This window comes from Nestor notabilis, unplaced genomic scaffold (genome assembly GCF_000696875.1).
Source record: "Nestor notabilis isolate BGI_N333 unplaced genomic scaffold, ASM69687v1 scaffold2027, whole genome shotgun sequence".
Taxonomy (NCBI): Eukaryota; Metazoa; Chordata; class Aves; order Psittaciformes; family Psittacidae; genus Nestor; species Nestor notabilis.
In genome coordinates this window covers 31,176-52,564 of record NW_009937707.1, presented here as the reverse complement: position 1 = coordinate 52,564, position 21,389 = coordinate 31,176, and the positions used below count along the sequence as shown (strand labels likewise).

Sequence of the window (21,389 nt, the reverse complement as noted above, 5' to 3'; positions counted from 1 at the left end):
GGGGGGGCGTTTTTTGCTGTTTCTCCACAAGCTGCAAAATTCCAGAGGAAATAATAGATTGATAACCAAGATAATCACTTAATAGTAAATGTTTTCATGAAAGAAAAATAAATGTGCTGTTTTCCCAAAGACAAGCCCATTTGTATACAAGCAACTGCTGAAGAAGCACCTCACTCCACAGTGGACTTCCAGACTCTGCTCTGACAGCTGAAAGCTAAGGCCTGATGGTAGCATAAAAAAGCATTAATCTGAATATGCTCTCAACCCTTTCTGTCTTTTTGCTTTTATCTGAAACAAGCTTACACAGTTATTTAAAGAACTGTTGAGTTTATTGACACTAAAGGAACCTTCATACTGCTGCTGTGCAGAGTAAGAATGGTACTTTTTCAAATTTTGCAGTCACGCAGCTGTTGTAATTTCCAGTAAAAATCTCTCCATGTTCAGTTACTGGATATTGTTCTGTGCAGGTTGATCCAAACAGCATTGCTGCCAGAGATGGACGGATCCGTGAAGGAGACCGCATTCTGCAAGTATGTGACAATAGAGTCTTCCTTAAACTCTTTTTTCAGACAAACACACAGTGCTGTCTTTTCTGCAGACTGTTAATGAGGGAAGGTAGTTCTCTTTGTTACTGTGATTGATGAGAAAATCCATGTCTGTCTGTTTTTTAACACAATAGCCAGGAGCTAGAGTGTGCGTACTGAAAAATGGGACTGACAAACTCGTTCTGGCTCATGCCTTTATGTCCCTTATCTTTTTTTGCCATATTTATTAGCAAATCTCATTTCTACTATGTTCATCTCAGTGTCAAATTCTAAACAGGGGTCCTGCAGACATAAATAGGGGTGTCAGAGACTTGCTGATCATTCACTGATTGCATAAATTTGGGTAAAACTCACTTGTGCTGAGCATAGATGGTAAGAGTTTTCATATTAAAAATGTGCTGTTAGTGAAGGATGATCTTGAACATACTTGAGAAGGGTGTTCATTAGGCTTTTGTTAATATTTTCTTTCCTCCGCTGATAAAATAATACTTTTCTGTGTTCTTTTCTAATCCACCATCATGGCTTTTTTTTCCCCTTTCATATCTATTGATCCAATCATTAAAGAGCTGCACCAAAGATAGGTTTGTGTGATGCAACATAGCTGCTGTGGATGTGGGTGGCCAGCTGCTGGCTCTGGAGGAGGGTACAGCGAGGGAAGTACCTAGAATGGCAATGTGTTTCCATTTTCAGCTGGCAGTGAATAGTGTATTTTTTGCCCTAGTGACAAAGTCACAAAGCTACCAAAAAAATCAGTAGACTAGAAACTTCTTGCTGTACAGTAGCATTTTAGTTCTGGTTCCCAATTAATTTCCCTTGTGTTTTCACCTTTTTTCACTGAAGCCCCAGAAGTATGTCTCAGTGATGACAGGCTGATTTTCTGTAAGCTGTTCCGTCATTGCCCTTCATTAATGTAGGCACATGAACTTTCAGGTTGTTGCAAGATCAACCTGTCCCTTCACTCCAAGTCTTCATTTTTGCAGGAAATGTCTTTGCTGAAACCTGTACCAGTATCTCTTACCCTGATACTGGCTTTGGGAGTCTAGCAAACACAACAGGGTCTACAAGCTGGCTTAACAAAGTTGCCCATTTTTTAGAGTAGAAATAACAAGTTACATTTTAATGTCAGGGTTCACTCAGGGGCTGCTGGTTTATTCTCTATGTGGGTGGGAATGTGAAAACATTCACAGGACGGTGTTCCCCCCAGAAGACACAGACACCACAGTGTGAGGGCAGTGAGCACCTCATCAGGGCTTAGGGTAATGCAATCACATCATGGGGTGCAGCTAGGAGAGAAAAAGTCAGTTCATTGTCCTCTGTGACTTTTTATAATTTACCTACTGAAGAAAACAACAGGATATAATGGTATTTTTAACTTTTTGTCCTGGGTTCAGCTGCAGCAGTCTTTTTTTCTCCTTCTTAGTAGCTGGTGCAGTGCTGTGGTTTTGACTTTCAGCCTGGGAACAACGCTGATAACACCGATGTTTTTAGTTGTTGCTCAGTGATGTTTACTCTGACCAAGGACTTTCTCAGTCTCAGGCTCTGCCAGAGAGGAGGGGAAGCCAGGAGGAAGCAGAGGCAGGACACCTGACCCAAACCGGCCAAAGGGGTATTCCATACCACAGCACGTCATGGCCAGTATAGAAACTGGGGGGAGTTACCCGGAAGGCCCAGATCGCTGCTCGGGTCGGGCTGGGTATCGGTCGGCGGGTGGTGAGCGGTTGTGTCCTCTCTCCTTGTTATTTCTTTTGTCCTTATTATTGGTAGCAGTAGTGGTTTGTATTATACCTTAGTTACTGGAGAGCTGTTATCTCAACTCGTGGGAGTTACATTCCTCCAATTCTCCTCCCCATCCCTGTAGGAGCAGGGAGAGGAAGAAGGGGTGGAGTAAGCAAGGCGCTGCGTGGTTCTGAGTTACCGGCTGGGCTTAAACCACAACTTTCAATAATCAGGAAAAATCCCTTGTTTATCGACAGAGTAGAAACAAGTTTCATTTCTACTCTGTGTGTTTCAAAATAAAAGAGTAGGTCTGTTTTCTGCTCTTTTCATTGTTTTGTAAAATTTCTGGGTGAATTGAAGAGTCGACAGCAGATCAGGCAAGTGTTTTCCAGTGCCTAATGAAATTCATTTCCATTGTGAGTAAAGACTCCAGGGGTGAGAGAAGAGCATAGGCAATTCTACCATCCTTTCGTAGACTGGAGCATTACTTTAATGTCAGTGCTGATATATAGCTATGAGTTTTATCATTAAAGTTAACACCCAGAGAGTTATGTGGGGTTTAGTTTCATATCTGAAAACACATTGACCCTCTATCTACTCTTATTGATGAGATAACTCAGGGAAATAGAAGGTGACAATGCCATTACGGGGGGATTACACTGAGGCTAGAAGAGAGCCAGGTCTTTGAGTGTGGGGGCATTTTCTGAGGGTGGCAGATAGCATTGGTTAAAATTATAGGAGGATGCTCTGTTTTCTGAATTCCTCACAAAATTACAGCAGTTTTCCTCTTGTTTTTAGGGCTGAAACTGTCCCCTTATAATTCTCACAAACCTCACACCTCTCCTGCCACCTTCACAGTCTCCTTAAGCATCAGAGAAGAGCCAAAGTATTTTAGATTAAATGTTACAACATCAAGAGAAAGGTTTTATAAGGACAGTCCTAGTTAGAATTGCCTAAATTTCTGCTGTTTATAGCTGTGAACCTCCAGGCTGACAAGTGCTGTCCATAGGGGTAGGATGCTGCAGGGCAGGCTGAAATCCTGCTCGTCCCCCATGGTGATAGAAATGATGTGGGGTGGGCACCTCCAGGCTTGTGAGGACAGCAGGGCCACTGCCTCCAGGGTCATCTGATAGGAGTTGCCAGAGCAGCCGCCATGGCCAGGGGTGTTTTCCACAAGCTGGAGATCTCCTGGGCCTCTGTGGCTTCATCTCTGCTTTTCACGTTAGGGCACCTCTGCATTACCAAACAGTTGTCTGGTCTCCCACAGACCACAGCAATCCCTTCTTGTGGGCTTTGAAGGGTCTCAGACATTTCACTCGTTGCCAGTTAGGTGATCACAGTACACTGCAGTTTTCTTTAAATGTAGTTTCAAGTCAGGGCTTTCAGGTCAAGCATACATGCAGAAATGAAACTTTCTCTTTACATCTCAAATGGGGAGTTCCTGCTGCTTTGAAATCAAACCCTTAAAAGTTTTTATTTTCCCCAAATATACAGATCCTTCTGTCTTCCAGTTTTGTTTTCACCAGTTTTCAAATAGACCAAGTTTTTTGTTTTGATTTGGTTTTTGTTGCCACAATGAGAATAGTCTATTTCTAGTGGTGTGAATTGGAAAAAACAAAATGCATATGGAAAAGCAGATTTCTATCTGATTCCCTCAATAAAGGGGTTTGGACAATGCAAAATGTGTTTGTTACCATGTAGTCATAGATGTGGCTCTTTTAATGAGGTAACAGAGTAGGAGAAAGGTAACAACAAAAGCACATTCTCATTGGAGAACCACTTTTATTTTGATTATCTGCTTGTAAGGGGGATACATATGTTTTGTGTGGTTCTGGATACTAAGCTGTCCACACAAATATGAAATGATTAAATGGAGCAGCAGTAAGCGGTAGCCTGTAAGTGTTGCCTGGTGAGAGATAATACTGTAGCTCTCTAATTGGCTCTCTACCAGCATACAGTGTGACTGATTTCAGCTGTAGCATTACCAGTCTTGCTTCCACCAGCACTATTATCTCAGAATGACACTTCCATTACTCTGAACAGAGAAAGATGAACGTCACCTGTCAGGGGCTGGTTAATTGTGTTGCTAGATGTATGTTACCAGGGCGCAGGTTGGACATTTATGAACATAACTGCTTCCTCTGATGTCCACCATCCTTCAAGGATCGATACAGCTCTTACAGTAAGCGCATAATTGAGTGAAGGCACTTACCACTGAGGGGCTGAAGATGAGCCTGTTGTGCGAGTTTCATTGTCCATGCATTCAGCACAAATGAGCTGATATCTGCCCTTTATTGTATGTTGCTTTGTGGAAATAGAAACTAATGTGTCACTTTCATTTGTTTCCTAGATAAATGGCCAAGATGTCCAGAATCGAGAAGAGGCAGTGGCATTGCTTTCCAGCGAAGAATGCAAGAAAATTGTACTGCTGGTCGCAAGACCAGAGATGCAGGTTAGACTAAATAAATGCACTGAGCCAGAACCTGGGTCATACCATACATTCACTGTCACTGTAAGTAATGAACTGCTGAGAAATAGGAGTGCCAAAGTTCCTGACAAAATGAAACAGATAATTGCAGAGCTTTGCCCCTATTTAACCAACAAAGAAAATAACATGATCTTGCTAGGGCTTGTTTTCCTCAAACTAAGGAATCTCTTTCCAGCATAGTAAGTGGGTATACAAATAAAACTAATATGATATTAGTAAAATATGAAGTAGAACATGAAAACTATGTATTACTTGTTACATGATTCTTACTTGTTCTGAGGATTAATTTTCCATACTTACCTCAGTCAGTTATGTAAACTTACACAAAGCTGTAGTGGGTCATTGCTGGTGTCTCTTTTTATTCTATGCGCTTATAAGCAAGCATATAAACTATTCATTTATCTGCCAATTCTGGGACTTTCAATGTAATACCACTCAGTAAACCTGGATCTAATTGTTTTCAAAACACCCTGGTCACAAAAACATTTTTGTATCTCAGGAGGTGCATTTTCAAAAGCTCTTAGAAATACTCCTGTGGTTTTAAACATAAAATGATGCCAATGCCCAGAATCTTGCCATACCAAGAACATTTTATATCATTGCAGGGAGCAGATCTTAGGTTGATTATCAGACTAAAGGAGAGGTAGAGTGGAAGAAGAGTCATGTTTTGCTTCCCTTTATATTCTGCTTATAGGCCACTGCAAAGCAAAAAGACACTATATTGTCACTGTTCTCTCCATCTGCCACCAATTCAGAGTTGGTTATGTTGCCATTGGTTTCTTAGGCTGTTGATCTGATAGTCTCAGTCTTGGTAGCTTCATACTCTGTATAAATTAAATTAAGTAAGTATAGTTCGGTGTCACTTGGAATCTTTACTCGAATACAGGAGTTATAAAAGATTTGCAGTTTCAGCATTTATTTCCTTTAGGTTTTCAGGAACCTAAACGATTTCTATAAAATGGGTGACATAGTACAACAAAAAAAAGCCATGCCTCAGTTTATACTGCAAAATTGTAGCGTTCACCACAAGTTGCAGAAGTTTTGAAAGAGTTGTTTCAATATTATTCTTACTGTTTTTCACTAGATTTGGGTTTTCTGTAGGAAACAGAAACCCACCTACTTATAAAATACATACCCAGGGAAGGTTCATTCTCCGTATTTGTTTAGACTAGTAAACATGAACAAGTTACATCAATATGACATAAGGAATTAATTAGTTGTACCAATATAGTTTCCTATATGGATGCTCCTTTCAAATTACAATAAGTGTGTTTCGGTTTGGGGCTTTGGTGTTGGGTTTTTTTGTTTAATTTATGTGTTTTAAGAACGTATTCATACAAAACTGAAGAAAAAGCGGTAGTATGTCAGAAATCAGGCTGTCCGTAAACTGAGTTATGTTAGTTGTGTTGTTTTGACTCTGTTGAAAGGAGGATTAAGCAGGCTTTTACTTCTAGATAGAAAATGGTAATTTGCAATCTTGAAGGGTAACTGCTGAGCACATTTGTTCAGTAACAGGGAAGCAAACCTTATCTGACTATTTCTTTGCACAGTGAATACCAATGAATAATTAAACTTTGAACTAGAGCACCCAAGGAGTGCAAAGTCTGTTCAATAGGTACACAAATGGCACTGGCATGGGTGCACATGTATGTATGTGCACATACTGTATGTAGTGCACATGTATACCAAGCCATATATTATTTTTATTCTAAAAGCTGTAACATAAGTATTCCCATTAGTTAGGTACTGAGCCTGCCACAATCAAAGCAACAAATTTACCCAAGTGAGATTCATTTTTCATACTCCAGATTTGTTAATCTCTGCAATTTCCTCAAATGAGGAAGACTGTTCATGCTTTCCTTGGAGAACAAAAGCAAACAAGACAAGTAGACAAAACTAGTGGCCACTACCAGATGTTTCAGAGAATGGCTTGGAACATAAGGGACAAACATAAAATTACATGTTCTCAAGAAAAAAGCTTTCTTCTAATCCTGAACTGTTAAAGGTTGGATTTGCCAAGGGAAATGGTGAAAGGCTTATGTCCTTTATAAGATGAAAGAGTTCACTGGCATTAGCAAAAACACATCAGAGCTTGTGAAGGAAACAGCAGTTTCCAGCCAGTATTCAGTTAGAAGTACCATACAGCATCCATCACTCCTTATCTAGCTTTGAGCTAGTACTTTCTGGTTTGGTGTAACTTTTCTGACTAGAACCTCTGGCCAGAGATCTCCTGGCTTTGAGGCAGCAGTATTTCTGCTGTAGATGTTGGCCCGTGTTACATTACTGTTGCTGTCCTGGAACATGAACAGTTGGTATTATTGTAATTGTCTAATGCTGAGACTTTTACCTTTTAGCATTTTTTTGTCACCTCCTTCTTCTCGTTCCTTCACCAGCAACAAAATAAATGTTTCCTTCTGCTACAATCTCATAATTATAGCCAGAAGCACCACTGACCCATATTTTCCTTTTTGACAGTGTGCCATCTGGCAAGGGTTTACAGATACAAATGGATGTGTGCCACAGGCACACGTGCACAATGAACAAAATGGGAAGAATAGCAGTTTAGGCCAGGGGTGCCTGTTTTCATCAGTTTAGAAAAACGTGAAGGGTGCAAAGTGGGTGCAGCAAAAGGATAATGTCACTTGACAGAAAACATAGCATCCCCTCCTGTCCTTTTGCAACACTGTCTTCACCAGATGTTAAAGTATTATGCATTTGGGGAAAAAAACAAATGGATAAGCCTTGCTTCCAGGCACACTGCGAGAACAAAAATAACTTCCCTTCAAGTCACCACATCTTTCTGTCACCCTCCTCTGTTTGTTTACCTGGAAGATCAATGGGAAAATGGTGACAGAAACCCAACGTAAGGTTTCTATTGAGGTGGCAGCAGCAGGGCACAGCACTGAGGCGGAGGTTGTTAGAAGAAAGAGCCCGGTTGCCTCCTGGCCCTATTAGTAACGTTGCCACTCTTTCAGTGCAGGGGCTCTGGGCAGTAATGAACATGACAGCTTCAGGATTATGCGCTGCGCCTTTCTTACCTTTTGAAAGGAAATAATGTCTGTACTGTGCAGACTCCTTCATTATGAGAGCAAATCAGTCATACTGTTTCAAGAAAGGATAAAAGGCACGAGAGTCCCATTTTTTTTTTATCCTTCTTTTTCTTCTTCCCTTTTTGAGATGTGAACTCCTACTGCCTGGCTTTCTGAAGAGAATCATTAGGATAAAAAGATCTAGTCAAGCATTGCCATTTAGGTTTACTCTGTTTTAGCATGTGTCCATGCTAACATAATATAATGTACTAATGTATTCTTTGCAGCTGGAGGAGGGGTGGCTGGATGATGAACGGAATGAATTCTTGGAGGAGTTAAACTTGGAAATGTTGGAAGAGCAGCATAATGAAGTGATGCAGTACACAGCCACTGAGGTGGAACAGGTAGGACTGCTACTAAATGTATCATTTGAAATTTTGCTAGGTATACTTTTTTATTAATGAAGAATTAAATGGTACACTGTAAAATGTAGTCAAAGGCTTTCATAGAATTCTGTCTCTAAAATGCTGTGAACTCCCTTACGCTGTAAGTGAGGAAAAAGAAAACAATAGATTCTTAGACCCAGTATGACAAGTTAGCAAACAATTTAGGAGGCTGTCATAAGTGCAGATTTCTCATTTTCTCTGAACTTTAAGAAAAATATTGCTTTCTTTCTTTAATTCTGAAGTGGTTGGGGTTTGTGTTGTTGTATTTTATGTCAAGTTGGGGTTTTTTTGATTAATTGTGTCGACGTAGCAGCTATAGCTCTGAGCTGGGATAGGTGCCCATCTTGTTGTATGCATACAAGGTATGAGGCAGCCCTTGCACCAGAGAGCTTGCAAAAACAAGATGGAAGAGGTGTTTAAAATAAACAACAGGTGTTTTGGTAATATAAGTGTATTTTTCTTATACCGACAGAGCACAACTCGGCATTTGTTCTGTTAATGGAGACAAATAAGCATATTGTTAGCATAGTCTCAGCTTGCTTCTATCCTGACTTTTACCTGCCCATATGTGCTGTAAAGCAATGTGACAGTGGCAAAGATGCATGTGCACCCCCAGTCATACAGCTTCATCAAGGGACAGGTTTTTTCAGTTGCTCTGTATTGTGGAAGGCAGAAGTGACCATATCCAGTCCTGGATCAGATGACCTGTCCACATGCATACAAATGCCAAAGAAATAAAATCCAACTTCATCTCTCACCTTGTGCATATATGCAGCTGGGGATGAATTGTTTTCCCACCTAGTCACCTTGTGACTTAGAATTTTTTCCCCATGCTGAATTTCTCAAAAGCAGAGCCTGAGGCATTTTTGTCAGAAGTGAATTGAGGGAGAAAGACTGTGAGATCCGCCTTCTTCTGGAAACTGGGGAGCTTTAAATTGAAGGAAGCTTCACCGACTGGTCCACACTAGGGGCCTGAATGTGCATCTAGCCTGTTTCCTCCTCACGTCCCCTCCAGCCTTAACACTGGGCTATTGACTAGGTGATAGCTTCTACTAAAGCTATTCACTGTACATAAATTAAATATTCATTGGGACAGACACTTACAGAATAATTAAGTCAATTACCTGTAGTATTATAGATCTACAGAGTAGATGTAAGATTACATATCCTTGATCTTATAAGCATTTAGTCATTTACACAAAGTGGAATAACTCCAGGGTCAGGGTGAAGGGAGCATTGCAACAGGATTTATAGTAGCCTTTTAGTTATGACCCTCTTTTCCAGGCAGTGAGCCAAGCCTCAGTTTCCCAGGTTAAATGTGCTTACTACTGCACTTCTAGCTACTTTGAACTGACATTTGGAATCTTGTTTATTTTTCTAACCACAAATTTTATCTTGGCTAGCAAGAGATTTCCTGTCAGAAAGAACACTTGTTCTTTGCAAAGCAATTTCCTTTGCACAGTGATATTTTCACAGAAACCTCCAATTTTGGTATGAATTCTTGAGCAGGTCTGCCTACAAACCCCTACTAACACCTTACATGACATGTTGGGACCTCTGAAATCAATTCACAGTTGTGACCTTCCACTTCCAAGTTCTTGTCAAACTTTGGCTTTTTCACTGAAATTGGGTTGCTGATAATGTTAATTATTGAACAGTGGTGTTCTGTGAAGTGGTTTCGCTGAACCCATTGGGATTGTTTATTTCCCATTGGGATGTTACATGAAGGATAAATGCTTCCCTCCCCTGCTCACCTTGAGATTTTATATTGCTGTAGAAGAGAGCTACACTTGAAAAAATAATAGTCGCTAGTGCTATTTTGGTGTCTGACATTGGTCTGCTTGAAGTAATTCTAGGATAGCCAGACATTTCTTTGCCCTTCTGATGAGTAGTCAAATCAACCAAATGCAGCTTGGTGTGTAATGGGGCGTCAGTAATTTGTGACAGCTGCTGTCTCTCTAGACTCTATGTAAGTGACTCAGCAAGTCAGAAAACTGGTTCTTTACTCCTTGTTAGGCTGGGAAACCTAGCAGTTTCCTGAGGTGAATCACGTAATCCGTCGGAGCAATGAAACTGCTATTTTTGCAGCTGCCAGTGGCCAAGCCGAGTATCTTCAAGCTCCCCGGCTGACAGTGGAGATTTCACTTCTATGCCAGTCTTGATTTTTGTGAACCTAACTTTGGCTTCATAATCGTGAATCTTGCAAGCTGCAGGAAAGAATACACACTATAGCAGAATGTCCGTCCAAATACAAGTCTGTTTTACAGAATACCATTTTAACATTTAGTGTCATCTATCACAGAAAAATTTGGGAGAGATTTTAATAGAAGAATCAAGTAGATAGCCATGTCTTTTCTGTATGTTTTTGAGGCACTCTACAGATTTCAATCAAGAATTGTATCTTTTCTGTATAGCATAGTCCAATAAACCTTGAGGAAAGATGTAATTCTCCATTTTTTTATAACTCATTGTATTCCTTCCCCTTTACAACATCCTGGTTCATTGTGCAGCAGAGATAACTTTCAGAAGAATACCATACATTTGCCATGCAGAAATTCTTATCAGTATCATGGAATATATCAAAACCTATTAAGAAGAGAAAGAATTGGATAAAAAGTTCATTCTAGTTCATTCAAAGCTGAAATGCAGTGAAAATATCTGAGGGAATTTCTTCTTTGAAGAATTTTAAAAGAACAGCATTGTTTGCAGAAGAACATTTTCCCTTCTAGTGCACCACTGAAATCAATCCAAATCTTCCCTCATGGCTGGAGTACCTCATGGTTCCCCCTGCCACTGAAGATGCCTCTCACTGTGGCCAGTCTCACTCTCACTGTCACAGACTGACCGGAGAGCCCAGCAGCTACGTTTATTAAAACCTTAGACTGAATCTTATCACCTTCAAACTTTAGTAACGGTCTGAGTTTTGAATCCCAATATACATCATAAGTTGTAAAATGAGAATAGAACAGTGCCTGAACTCCTGCAAGATTAGACATTTTATAGGCATGAATGCTTGCTGGAGCTGAAATGCAGAATCTTCTGAGGTTCATTTTTTGCTTGATTGTACGCACCACCAGGTTTGCCTTCTCATTATCTGAGTTCTCACTGCAAAGGTGAGGCCTAAGGAGCCCTTTGGTATTTCAAACAGAAGTAATTGTATGAGAGATTGACAACATACGTTAGAAAACAAACGCTTTGTTTGGCATAGATAATAGATAACACTGAGAAAAGCAAGGCACTGACAGTGGGAGCCTACCTCTTCTTTTTCAGAAGGGACTTAACCTGCAGTTAGGCTTGCTACCTTTCAAAATAAAATAAAAATAATATCATGTTGTAGAAGACTGCTTGACCTGTGCATGTCAAGCATGACAAGTCCAGGGTAGAAATGCCAGGGGTTACCTTACTGGAGTCACAGTAAAAAATACGTCTAAAAAATACGCAGTAGAATAAACATCTGTATTACTTCACATTTTCTTAATTGAACTAGCTGCAAGTATCCACATACTGGGGAAAGATTTAACGTGCTATGGATGTCTGCTTTAGGTTGAGAAGAATCTGATTGTACAGCACTTGTTTCTTCCTGACAGGGAGGGGAACCCAAAGTGACTACCTGACATTCAAGTGCCTGAACTACAGACACTTACTTACATTTGGTCAAATCGATCCCATCCATCCAATTTCTGCTAGACTGGAAAGATGGGGTTTGCTTTGTTTACATCTTTTGTGTGCGTGTGTTATTATGGATAGTGTGACTTGAGTAGATGGCAAAGTATTGTATTCACTTAGTCTAAGTCAAGTGGAAGCTGAAGGAGCAAAGTTTAAATTGTTGTTAAAAGTGGCGTGGAAAACAAGAGACACTAATTCTGAAAGCGTTGATTGCATGGGCCTGAACCATAAAGTCTGTTTCAACACCTGTACAAATAGATACATTAAGAGATTTTTTTCAGAAGTGCTCTAATATATGCTTTGGTGTGGCACCATGCTGGAGACATCAGAGGGTGGATCACGGAGCTCAGCTTTTGTAAGCTGTGCAACTGTGTACATTACAGATAAGCCACCTTCTTTAGAGAGTTAAGATGGGTTTAGTCATATGGGTGCAAGTTGTGCTATGTAACTGACTCTTGGGGTCACGGGGCAGATCCTGGCCCTCCTACTTTGCTGGTGTGAATGGAGCCCTGCATTTAAGACAGGCTGTTCTGCAGCACAGCCGTCCCAGTGCCTGGTGGAGCTGTTCTCCCTCATGTCAGTAGTTTTCCAGAACAGTGAGAAACATGGGTGGCACAGTGCAGAGGCCAGGGTGCAGCGTAGGTGACCCAGCCTGGAGATGCTTCTCAATCACCTCTCTGCTTAAAGGTTTGGGGGCAGAGAAAGTCAGTACAAGCTGGAGCAGCTCCAAAGCAGGTGAGAGAAGGGACCAGAACTCACTTGGAGGAGGTAAACTGGAATAATATGAAATTAAACCTGTATCTCCAGCATTCCTTGTGAATACCCTGGTCACTTGGCTGCTTGGGGTACTTTTCTTTCTGGTTACTCTGGGGTTTCATGAAGAATTCTCTAGCTGTTGGGGTTTTTTCTCTGTGTAAAATACAACATTTTGGAATTCTTAAAAACCCCATAGATGTGGGAAAACATTTCATTACCACCAGTTGTCCAGCTACTCCTAAAAATGGAACTAAATTTTTTCAGTCTCTTCGGAAAAATGTAACAGGAGCCTTAATAAAAAATCTTCCAATATACTTTTTACACCTTCACAGCAATGCATAAACTGAGGAGAGAATGAATGGATACATGGTAATTTTAGAAAAATTCTACAATAGCTAATTATTTACTCATTGGTACTACTGTACATATTGCTTCTTCCTGTGACAAGAAACCCTTGTTTTTTAAGCTGGTAAGTGAAAAGATCTGAGAGGATCTCAGATGGGAAAAATACGTACCACTGAATGTTAAATCTTGCAGAATTTTCATGAAAGTCTGCCTTTGTCTCTTGCAGTTTCAAACTCTAGTTTCGAGAAAATTCTGACCCTACAGCATCAAGGAACATTAAACCTTTGCATGATCCTTTGAATAACACTGAATATATGCTGTCCCATGACGTTTAAATTAAAGGGGAGAGATTCTCCCTATGTGGGGAGAGTGAAAGATAGTAATTGGCACATTACCCGTGTGGCTGCCCAACCTACAGGAAAATTATGCTCTTATTGTGCATTTTGTTATAAACTACACATTGTATGTACAGAAGGATAAAACATAAGATTTTCTTAGCAGGTCCTGTCTGACAACAAGTTGTAAAACATCTTTCCAGAAATTTTTAACTGGTCTGTCACAGACACTGATTTCTCCTGGAGTTGTGTTTCTTTTATTTATTTTATTCCACTATTACATTTTATTTGGGGCTGGTGGTTGTTTTTGTTTTTCTGACAATAGGCCATTATTTTTTCCTAACATCTGAAGAAGGGAAACCAGATGAAGGGTGTGTGATCACAAGGTGCACATGAAGAGAGGAGGAAGAATGAGATAGGAGACACATTTTCATCCTGCTTTACTGTCTGTCAAAGTAGAGAAAAGGGGAATTATGACAGTGGCTTCTTTGTGTTTGTTTCCTTTCACTGGGAGCACTGTAGTGGGTTTTTTTTTGTCTTGGTTATTACTACCATTATGCATAATTATGCAATTATACCTTCTATAATAGAAACAGTGTTTGGTTGGTACTGTATACACTTAGATATTTGGCATGTGGGCCATATAAATTGCACTTTGTGTGATCCTTTGATTATCCAGTTTGAAAAATAAAATGTGTCTGTCTTCTTAGAGAGAGGAGCTCACATTCTTTGAGAATATAAACAGGTTGAGAATATGAATAGGTTAGGTACAGTGAGGGAGTGTGAATTAAAAAACAACAGCCTAAAAACTTGACATTATGCCCATGGTGAGCACTCAGTGTTGTTCTACACTTAATGGTAAAAGGCTGATTTTATTTCTCAGGAACGTAAGGTCTAACTAGGGAACAGAAGTGGTCTCCAGGGATGCAATGGAGAGAGGTCTACCTGAGCAAAATACTAGAATTCAAAACGAACAGTCTTTTGGAAAAAGACTACTGAAAACAAGAAGTGTGAGAGAGGGCTGTGGAGGGTGTAGTGGAGCTGGCTAACCCTCCACAGGCTTCAAGCGTGCCTGTCTCCATGGAGCAAACAAGGAGTTCACTGGTCAGAAAAAAAAACCCAGTAGCCTTTTGACACCCTCTTAAGATTGTACCGCTCATTGTTTGGTTGGCTGCTTGCTCTAGATTTTTGAAGTGATACCAGTAATGAAGCTTTTTCCCAAGTTTACAAAGATTTCAGCCCCACCAGTCTCTGGCCATAATCCAGAGTCCAAAACAGTGCACCATCTGGTGATCGTTATCTTTAAGCACTGCAAAGAGATAGCTTAGCTAGAGAGGGAACTATTTCTCTCCGGACTTTAGAAGATATGTCACTAGTGCTGTAATTCATTTCCTTCACTTGGTATGGTCACCACAGCATGACTCTCAGAAACGTTTAAAAGCTATGAGCAGTAGGACTGCTTTTTAGTGATCTGTTTTAATTCGGCATAAATGAGATCTCAGCTGTTTAAGCAAAACAGAGCTGGAAAATATTCTCATTTAATACAGTCTACATGTGGTAATCGTTTTGGTTTGCTCATTTTCTTAGCCAAAGAAACATGAAGAGGAGGATGGCACTACAGACACTGCAACCTCGTCATCCAACAATCATGAGAAGGACAGTGGGGTAGGACCTACAGATGAAAGTCTGCGTAATGATGAGAGCTCAGAGCAAGAAAATGCACCTGAGGAGCAGAACAGCGCTACCCTGCAGAGCAAACGGGAGCTGGGCCACAGCCAGGATACATTAGGAAGTGTTGAGCTTCAGTGCAATGAAAGCTTTGTGTCTGGGGAATATATTGAATCTGATTTCATAGGAAATCCGGAGGAGGAATGTGAAAGGTTTCGGCAGCTGTTGGAACTGAAGTGCAAGATTCGAAACCATGGGGAGTATGACCTATATTACTCAAGCAGCATGATAGAGTGCAACAGAAGAGAGCAAGATGGAGTGGAGCATGAGCTGCAGCTACTCAATGAGGAACTGAGGAACATTGAACTTGAATGTCAGAATATTATGCAAGCTCACCGGCTCCAGAAGGTGAGGGACCAGTATGGAGACATTTGGGCTTTACATGATGAAGGATTCAGGAATTATAACACCAGCATAGACATACAAAGAGGCAAACTGGATGACATCATGGAGCACCCTGAGAAGTCTGACAAGGACAGCTCCAGCGCCTACAATACAGCCGAAAGTTGCAGGAGCACTCCACTGACAGTGGAGCGATCCCCCGATAACTCTCTCCAGAGGATGATCAGCATAACCAACAGGAAAAACTTGAGGAGCACAATTGTGGCTAATCAGTCATCCTCAGGGCAAAGCAACAGGGAGACAACCTCAGCCAAAACCAAACCCACTGAGCAAAACAGCGCTACTGAGAACACAGTGCTGGCGTCAGAAAGCAGCAAATTCACAGACCAGGAAAAGCAGAGCAGTGAACACATTCCCTACCTGTCTCCATATCACAGCTCTTCTTACAGGTATGGGAATATACCTGCTCATGCAAAGCATTATCAAAGCTATATGCAACTGATCCAGCAGAAGTCTGCTGTGGAGTATGCCCAAAGCCAGCTCAGCCTGGTGAGCATGTGCAAAGACTCGCAGAAGTGTGTGGAGCCCAAGATGGAATGGAAAGTGAAAATAAGGAGCGATGGGACAAGGTACATCACAAAGAGACCAGTTCGAGACAGAATCCTGAAGGAACGTGCCTTAAAAATTAAAGAGGAGCGCAGTGGAATGACAACAGATGATGATACAATGAGTGAGATGAAGATGGGTCGCTACTGGAGCAAAGAAGAGCGGAAGCAGCATTTGGTGCGAGCTAAGGAGCAGAGAAGGCGGCGGGAGTTCATGATGAGGAGTAGGCTGGAGTGTCTTAAGGAAAGTCCTCAGAGTGGCAGCGAGGGCAAAAAGGAAATTAACATTATTGAACTGAGTCACAAAAAGATGATGAAAAAGAGAAACAAGAAAATCTTGGACAACTGGATGACAATCCAAGAACTGATGACACATGGTGCTAAATCTCCAGATGGCACAAGAGTGCACAATGCCTTTTTATCAGTTACTACTGTATGAATGCAACTTCTTTCAGAGTATACTACCAGTTTAGGTAGAGTACGATTGCCTCGTTCAATGTGGCATTTTTATATATTTTGTGACTGTTTATAGTTTGACCTTTTTTGTAAGCAAAATTTCCTGGTAATTTTTCATTTGTTTTTCATATAACGGTACCTTCTTTACCTGGCTGTCTTTCTTTATCCTGCAATATATTCATATTAGTCATTTGTAGAAAAAAAAAAAAAGCAAAGCAAAACAAAAAAAAGTGGAGAAGCCAATTAGTTTCTTAAACTAATACATATCCTGAAATTTTAGATGTGGATTTATTTCTCTAGTTTTCTTTTTTCTACTTTAGTAACAATACAATACCAAACCAAAATGCTTTATACTGTATCCTGGGCTTAACAAGTTTTAAAGTTTTTCATCTTAGATTATGTCTGTTTATAAATCGTATGCAACATCCCATCATATAGATAAGAATGACATTTTTCCAACTACACTTTGTACAGTACATTTAATCTGTAAATTGCAATTGTATTTGTCCAAGTAAAGTGTAGGTGGGCAAGTCTCCTGTGTATTGTAGTGGCATTGGTCATGTAGCTGGGCAGTATGTGATAATTGTGAAGATGAAAGAGAAATAAATTATTGCTTATCTTTAAGAAAAAAAAGTCAAGAATTCTTTGATTTAAATTGAGCATTTGCTTTTAAAAGATGAGTCATTTCACTATGCATATTTACAGCATATAGAGATTTCAATAACACAGGACACAGTACCATAGACTAGTTCTTACGAATTATCTTTTTATTTTGCAGAACACATAGGAGTGAGTGGGTCTTCCTGGCTTTTTCTTACTTCCTAGTGTTAGTTGATTGAATGATTCATTGATGTATTACTGCATTGTATGCTGTGAGGTAACTACTGTGGGTCCTTTCCCTGGCTGAGCTTGCTATTTGTTCTACACATACAAAACATAAACAGAGCATATGCTTAACTTTGAGCCAAAACTCAAGCAAGAAAAACTAACAGTGGCTGTCACTGACATTTTCACACAAGGTGAGTTAAGGTAAAATAGAGAATGAAAGGCAACTGAAAGAGTTAAGGATTTAACTTTATTGTTGAGGAGTATCAAACCCTTTTAGAAGAGCCCCAGTGGGAGCTGGCTAGGGCTCAGGAGCAAGGGCAACTTTTCTGGGTGCCTGATGGAGTCCTTGTCTCCCCATGCCACAGAGGCACCTTGGCTGCCACTGGGGCATCTTCTGAACTGCTAGTGCTGACAGCTCAGTGAGTTACAGCAAGCTGAGATGACTAGTTATGGGCAGTCAGCGGGGTTGAAGAGTTTGCCTGATAACCCCATTTTCATTGTCGCTGTACGTGACTCACAACAGTTCCCAACTGATGGAAGTGCTTTTGTTAGCAGGATTACGTGTTGAAGTCCCTTGGCATCAGACTTTAAAAGACATGCTTAAAGATGCAGAAAGGCATACTACAGTATTTCCAAATTATCTAATTCTGGAAAACAGTCATTTGTTTTCTAACTACTTTTGGCACCAGTCAGCATTGGCAGTGCTCTCTGCATCTCCAGGCATGTAAATACCGTAAGAACACTGCTCTCCAAGTGCTTAGGAAAATTATGCCACTGACAGTTCACAGTTTGATAATCAGAAAATTCTCCCCACCAGGCGCAGGGAAACATCATGCTAAATCCTCACTAAGCATACAGCTGTTCATGCACAATATAAAATACTTCCACTGTTTCACAATAAATTAGAAAAAGTAGGGAATCCAACACCAGAAAGGATCACAGGGTGATACAGTATTGCTTTGAAGGGCTATTACCACATTGTCCCTCCGTCTGAACCAGGCAATTGTCTTTTGACCAACCTAGGTAATCTAGAAAGGTACATATTCTTCTTCTGGAGACATTGAAGCACAGAGATTTGGCTGTTTCCCTCATTCCAGTGATCTCATTCACAAAAATCATAATCAGAGTTTAGCTGCCATCAGCTCCAGATAATGGCTACTGTTACGCCTTTCCCTTGACACAGTACTGTTTTCTTCCTGTTATTAAATCATAACTCAGAGCTCCTTTCAAACTATTAACACCCAAATTCAGACAACAGCATGAGTCTTCAGAAAATGTAATTTCATCACAGAGAAATAAAAGTAGGAAAATCCATGTCTAATTAGGGAAAAGATGTAACTGGATGTGGGGGGATAATAGAGAATACTTGGAGAAACAAAAAATATTTATATTGACAATATATTGATAGACTGTAAATGGAAATGCATCCAAATCTGAGGAGATGTGTAAAAATCTAGGGAGAGATGGAAGACTGAAAGGTGAAACAATAATACTGCTGGTGGCACACCATGACACAGTTTCTAGCTTGGCAATTGCCTGCCAGAGCCCAGCTACCTTCTCCCTCCTTCACCTGCTGGAATTGGCACGTCCCTGCCCAGTCCTTAATCTGGGGATCTCCACCAGCCCATGGCTTTCTCTCTTTTTTCCTTAACTATAGCTATCAAGTGACACTTCCTTTCTTCCCTAAGCAGTCTTTGGAAGAAGTGTTGTGTTTTTCCCTATTAAAATGCCTCAATCATTCATGCTAGCATGGAGAATAAACTCATGACCCCAGAGCGGGGCTAAGGGGCTGCGAGGTTTCCCAGGGTGGTGATGCAGAGGGGCTGAATGGCAGGTGGGTGTTTTGCTTGTTTTACTCACTGCTCTCATCTGGTTTCATGCAGGGCAGGACTTGGCATTGTGCTTCCTCATCCCAGTAGTTATCTGTGAAATCCAAGGCTGACATTCTGCATGCAGTTTACTCCTGCAACTACGTTTTCCCAAATGTCGTAATTTTAATGAGGAAAATAACATTTTAGCATTGAGGTAAATTAAAAAGAAAGAATATACATTTTACGTTGTCGCAAATCTTTAAAGAAAAAAGGCTTGTCTGTTGTGAGAACTATTCTTTTTTTTCACTTAAGGAACATAAAAATACTTCTCAAGTGGAACAAGATTTGCTTAAGAGTGTTGCTTGAAGCTCTGGGATAGAGAGCAAAAGGCAGGGAAGAGGAGTGACACAGGTGTGTTACCATGGTCACATCACTGCTGGGGAAGAAGTTAATGTCCCACTCATCCTTCCCCCAGTCCTGGTACCTAGCTGAGACCACTGGGACATTATTATTCCTATGAAGCCAGCAAGATGGTCTTGTGTCACTTGACAACTGTATTGCCAGGTGATTTAGGAGCATTGCTCACCATTTGAAAGGTTAACATCTAGGGGATCCCTGGATCTTCTTCTTCAATGTAAGTATCCTTTAATGGAATATGGTATTTTTAGTATGATCTTGTTAATAAACTAACCCTACTGCATCAGATTTTATTTTTTTTATTTTTCCAAAAGCAATTAAATAAACTGATAATACTATCTGAATTGAATGAGAAGATTTGGAGGTGAAATCATTTGTGCTCGGTGCATTGCCCTGTAAGAGGGCTACAAGAATCTCAGAAGAGATGAGACAGCAGCTTCAGCATTATGCTTTCTGAACTAGTGGAGATTGAATTATTCATTAATATCATGATGCCTGACTTTTCCCTCTCTTTTATTTGACTAATGTTCATTTTTAACCCCATATCTTAGTACCAATTATAGAACAGCACCCTTGGTGCATGACATTGTTTCAGTGCTGAAATATTTCCTGACTCAAGGCTGGAATTACTCCAGGATTTGTTTTACTTGGGTTCTTAACCTTAAAGCTGCTAATCACAAACAGTATGTGCTAAGTGCTCTATTAATATCCATTTTATGGACCTACTGTTTTTTTTCAGAGCATTAAATGCTTTTGAGGAGCTAGGATAAAATCAATGTGATGAGGACCAGTATTTGGCTAAAGCAAAACAGAGCAGCTGTCATAAACCTGGCAGTGTTACTCTCTGAAAGAGGCCAGCTGTCTGATGCCTGCTGGGCAAGAAAGGATATTATAGGGGGATCGTGAGCAAGGTTTTTTTCCTTAAATGCCTTTGCTCTGAAGTACATTTCATTGTTTAAAGAAGCACATTCCCCTATTTGTGAATCGAAGCACTTTGATCCACTTTTTAGTTACAGACAGCTCCACCATGTATAGATTTTGCCCAGGTTTTCAGATGTCATAAATCCTGCCCTAATGTCGACTTCTACATAGACAACTGACTGGCTTTAGATGACACCTCTGAGACAAGGCATAACCTCCCTTCCTCCCTTTTTTTCCTTCCCATTCCTTCTTTTCTTTCCCTCTTTCTCTTCCTTCCTTTTCTTCTTTCCTTCTCTTCCTTCCTTCTCTTCCTTCTCTCTCTTATCCTCTTTCTTTTAGAAGCAAGATTTTTCTGAAGTTGAAAGGTAATAAATATTGGAGGTGGGATTGCACTAAAAGAATCAGTTTTTTTTTCTCACAGATCAGCTTATCAGTGCAAATGGAAACCCTTGTCTGTAACTGTAGGTTTCCATCTCTAATCAGTTTTAGGTGATTTGGTTCATTAGGTACATTTCCTATGCTACTTAAAGCTTACTGTGCTGAAGTGCTTATAATGTCTTTGGTGATGTCTTTGTATAGAATGCATTTTTAAGCCTTGGAGTAAAGGAAGACCTTTTAAAATATATGTTCCTTTATTTGTGAGACACACAGTAACATATAAATGCCTATTAACCCAAATGCTTTTATAATGCAGATACTTGCTACAAACAGTAAATTGTGTTAATCTGTGGATGTACACACAAAGGAACATTCAACTTGCTATTGAGTTTTAAGGACCTCCATTGCCCAAACCTCAATTTGAGAAGACATTGGTTCTACTCTTTTTTTGTATTTTCAACAATTCAGTTCCTAATTTTTCTGCTCTTAGACTTATGCAAAAGCAGGTTAGGAAAGTCTGTTTTTGCCTATGAACAAAACCATGAGCGTCTAATACTGCAATAATATCTCATGGAAG

General features: G+C 40.3%; 1 protein-coding gene across 1 annotated transcript in view; it reads left to right on the top strand.

Moving 5' to 3' along the window:
• The window catches only part of PDZRN4 (PDZ domain containing ring finger 4), a 103,025-nt gene extending 86,087 nt beyond the window's left edge, over positions 1 to 16,938 (top strand). The window contains exons 5-8 of the mRNA XM_010018957.1: positions 468 to 530; positions 4,612 to 4,713; positions 8,066 to 8,182; positions 14,914 to 16,938. Coding sequence (XP_010017259.1) covers positions 468 to 530; positions 4,612 to 4,713; positions 8,066 to 8,182; positions 14,914 to 16,440 — 1,809 coding nt within the window. The 3' untranslated portion in view covers positions 16,441 to 16,938. The remainder of the gene's footprint in view (positions 1 to 467; positions 531 to 4,611; positions 4,714 to 8,065; positions 8,183 to 14,913) is intronic.
• The last annotated feature ends 4,451 nt before the right edge of the window (positions 16,939 to 21,389 follow it).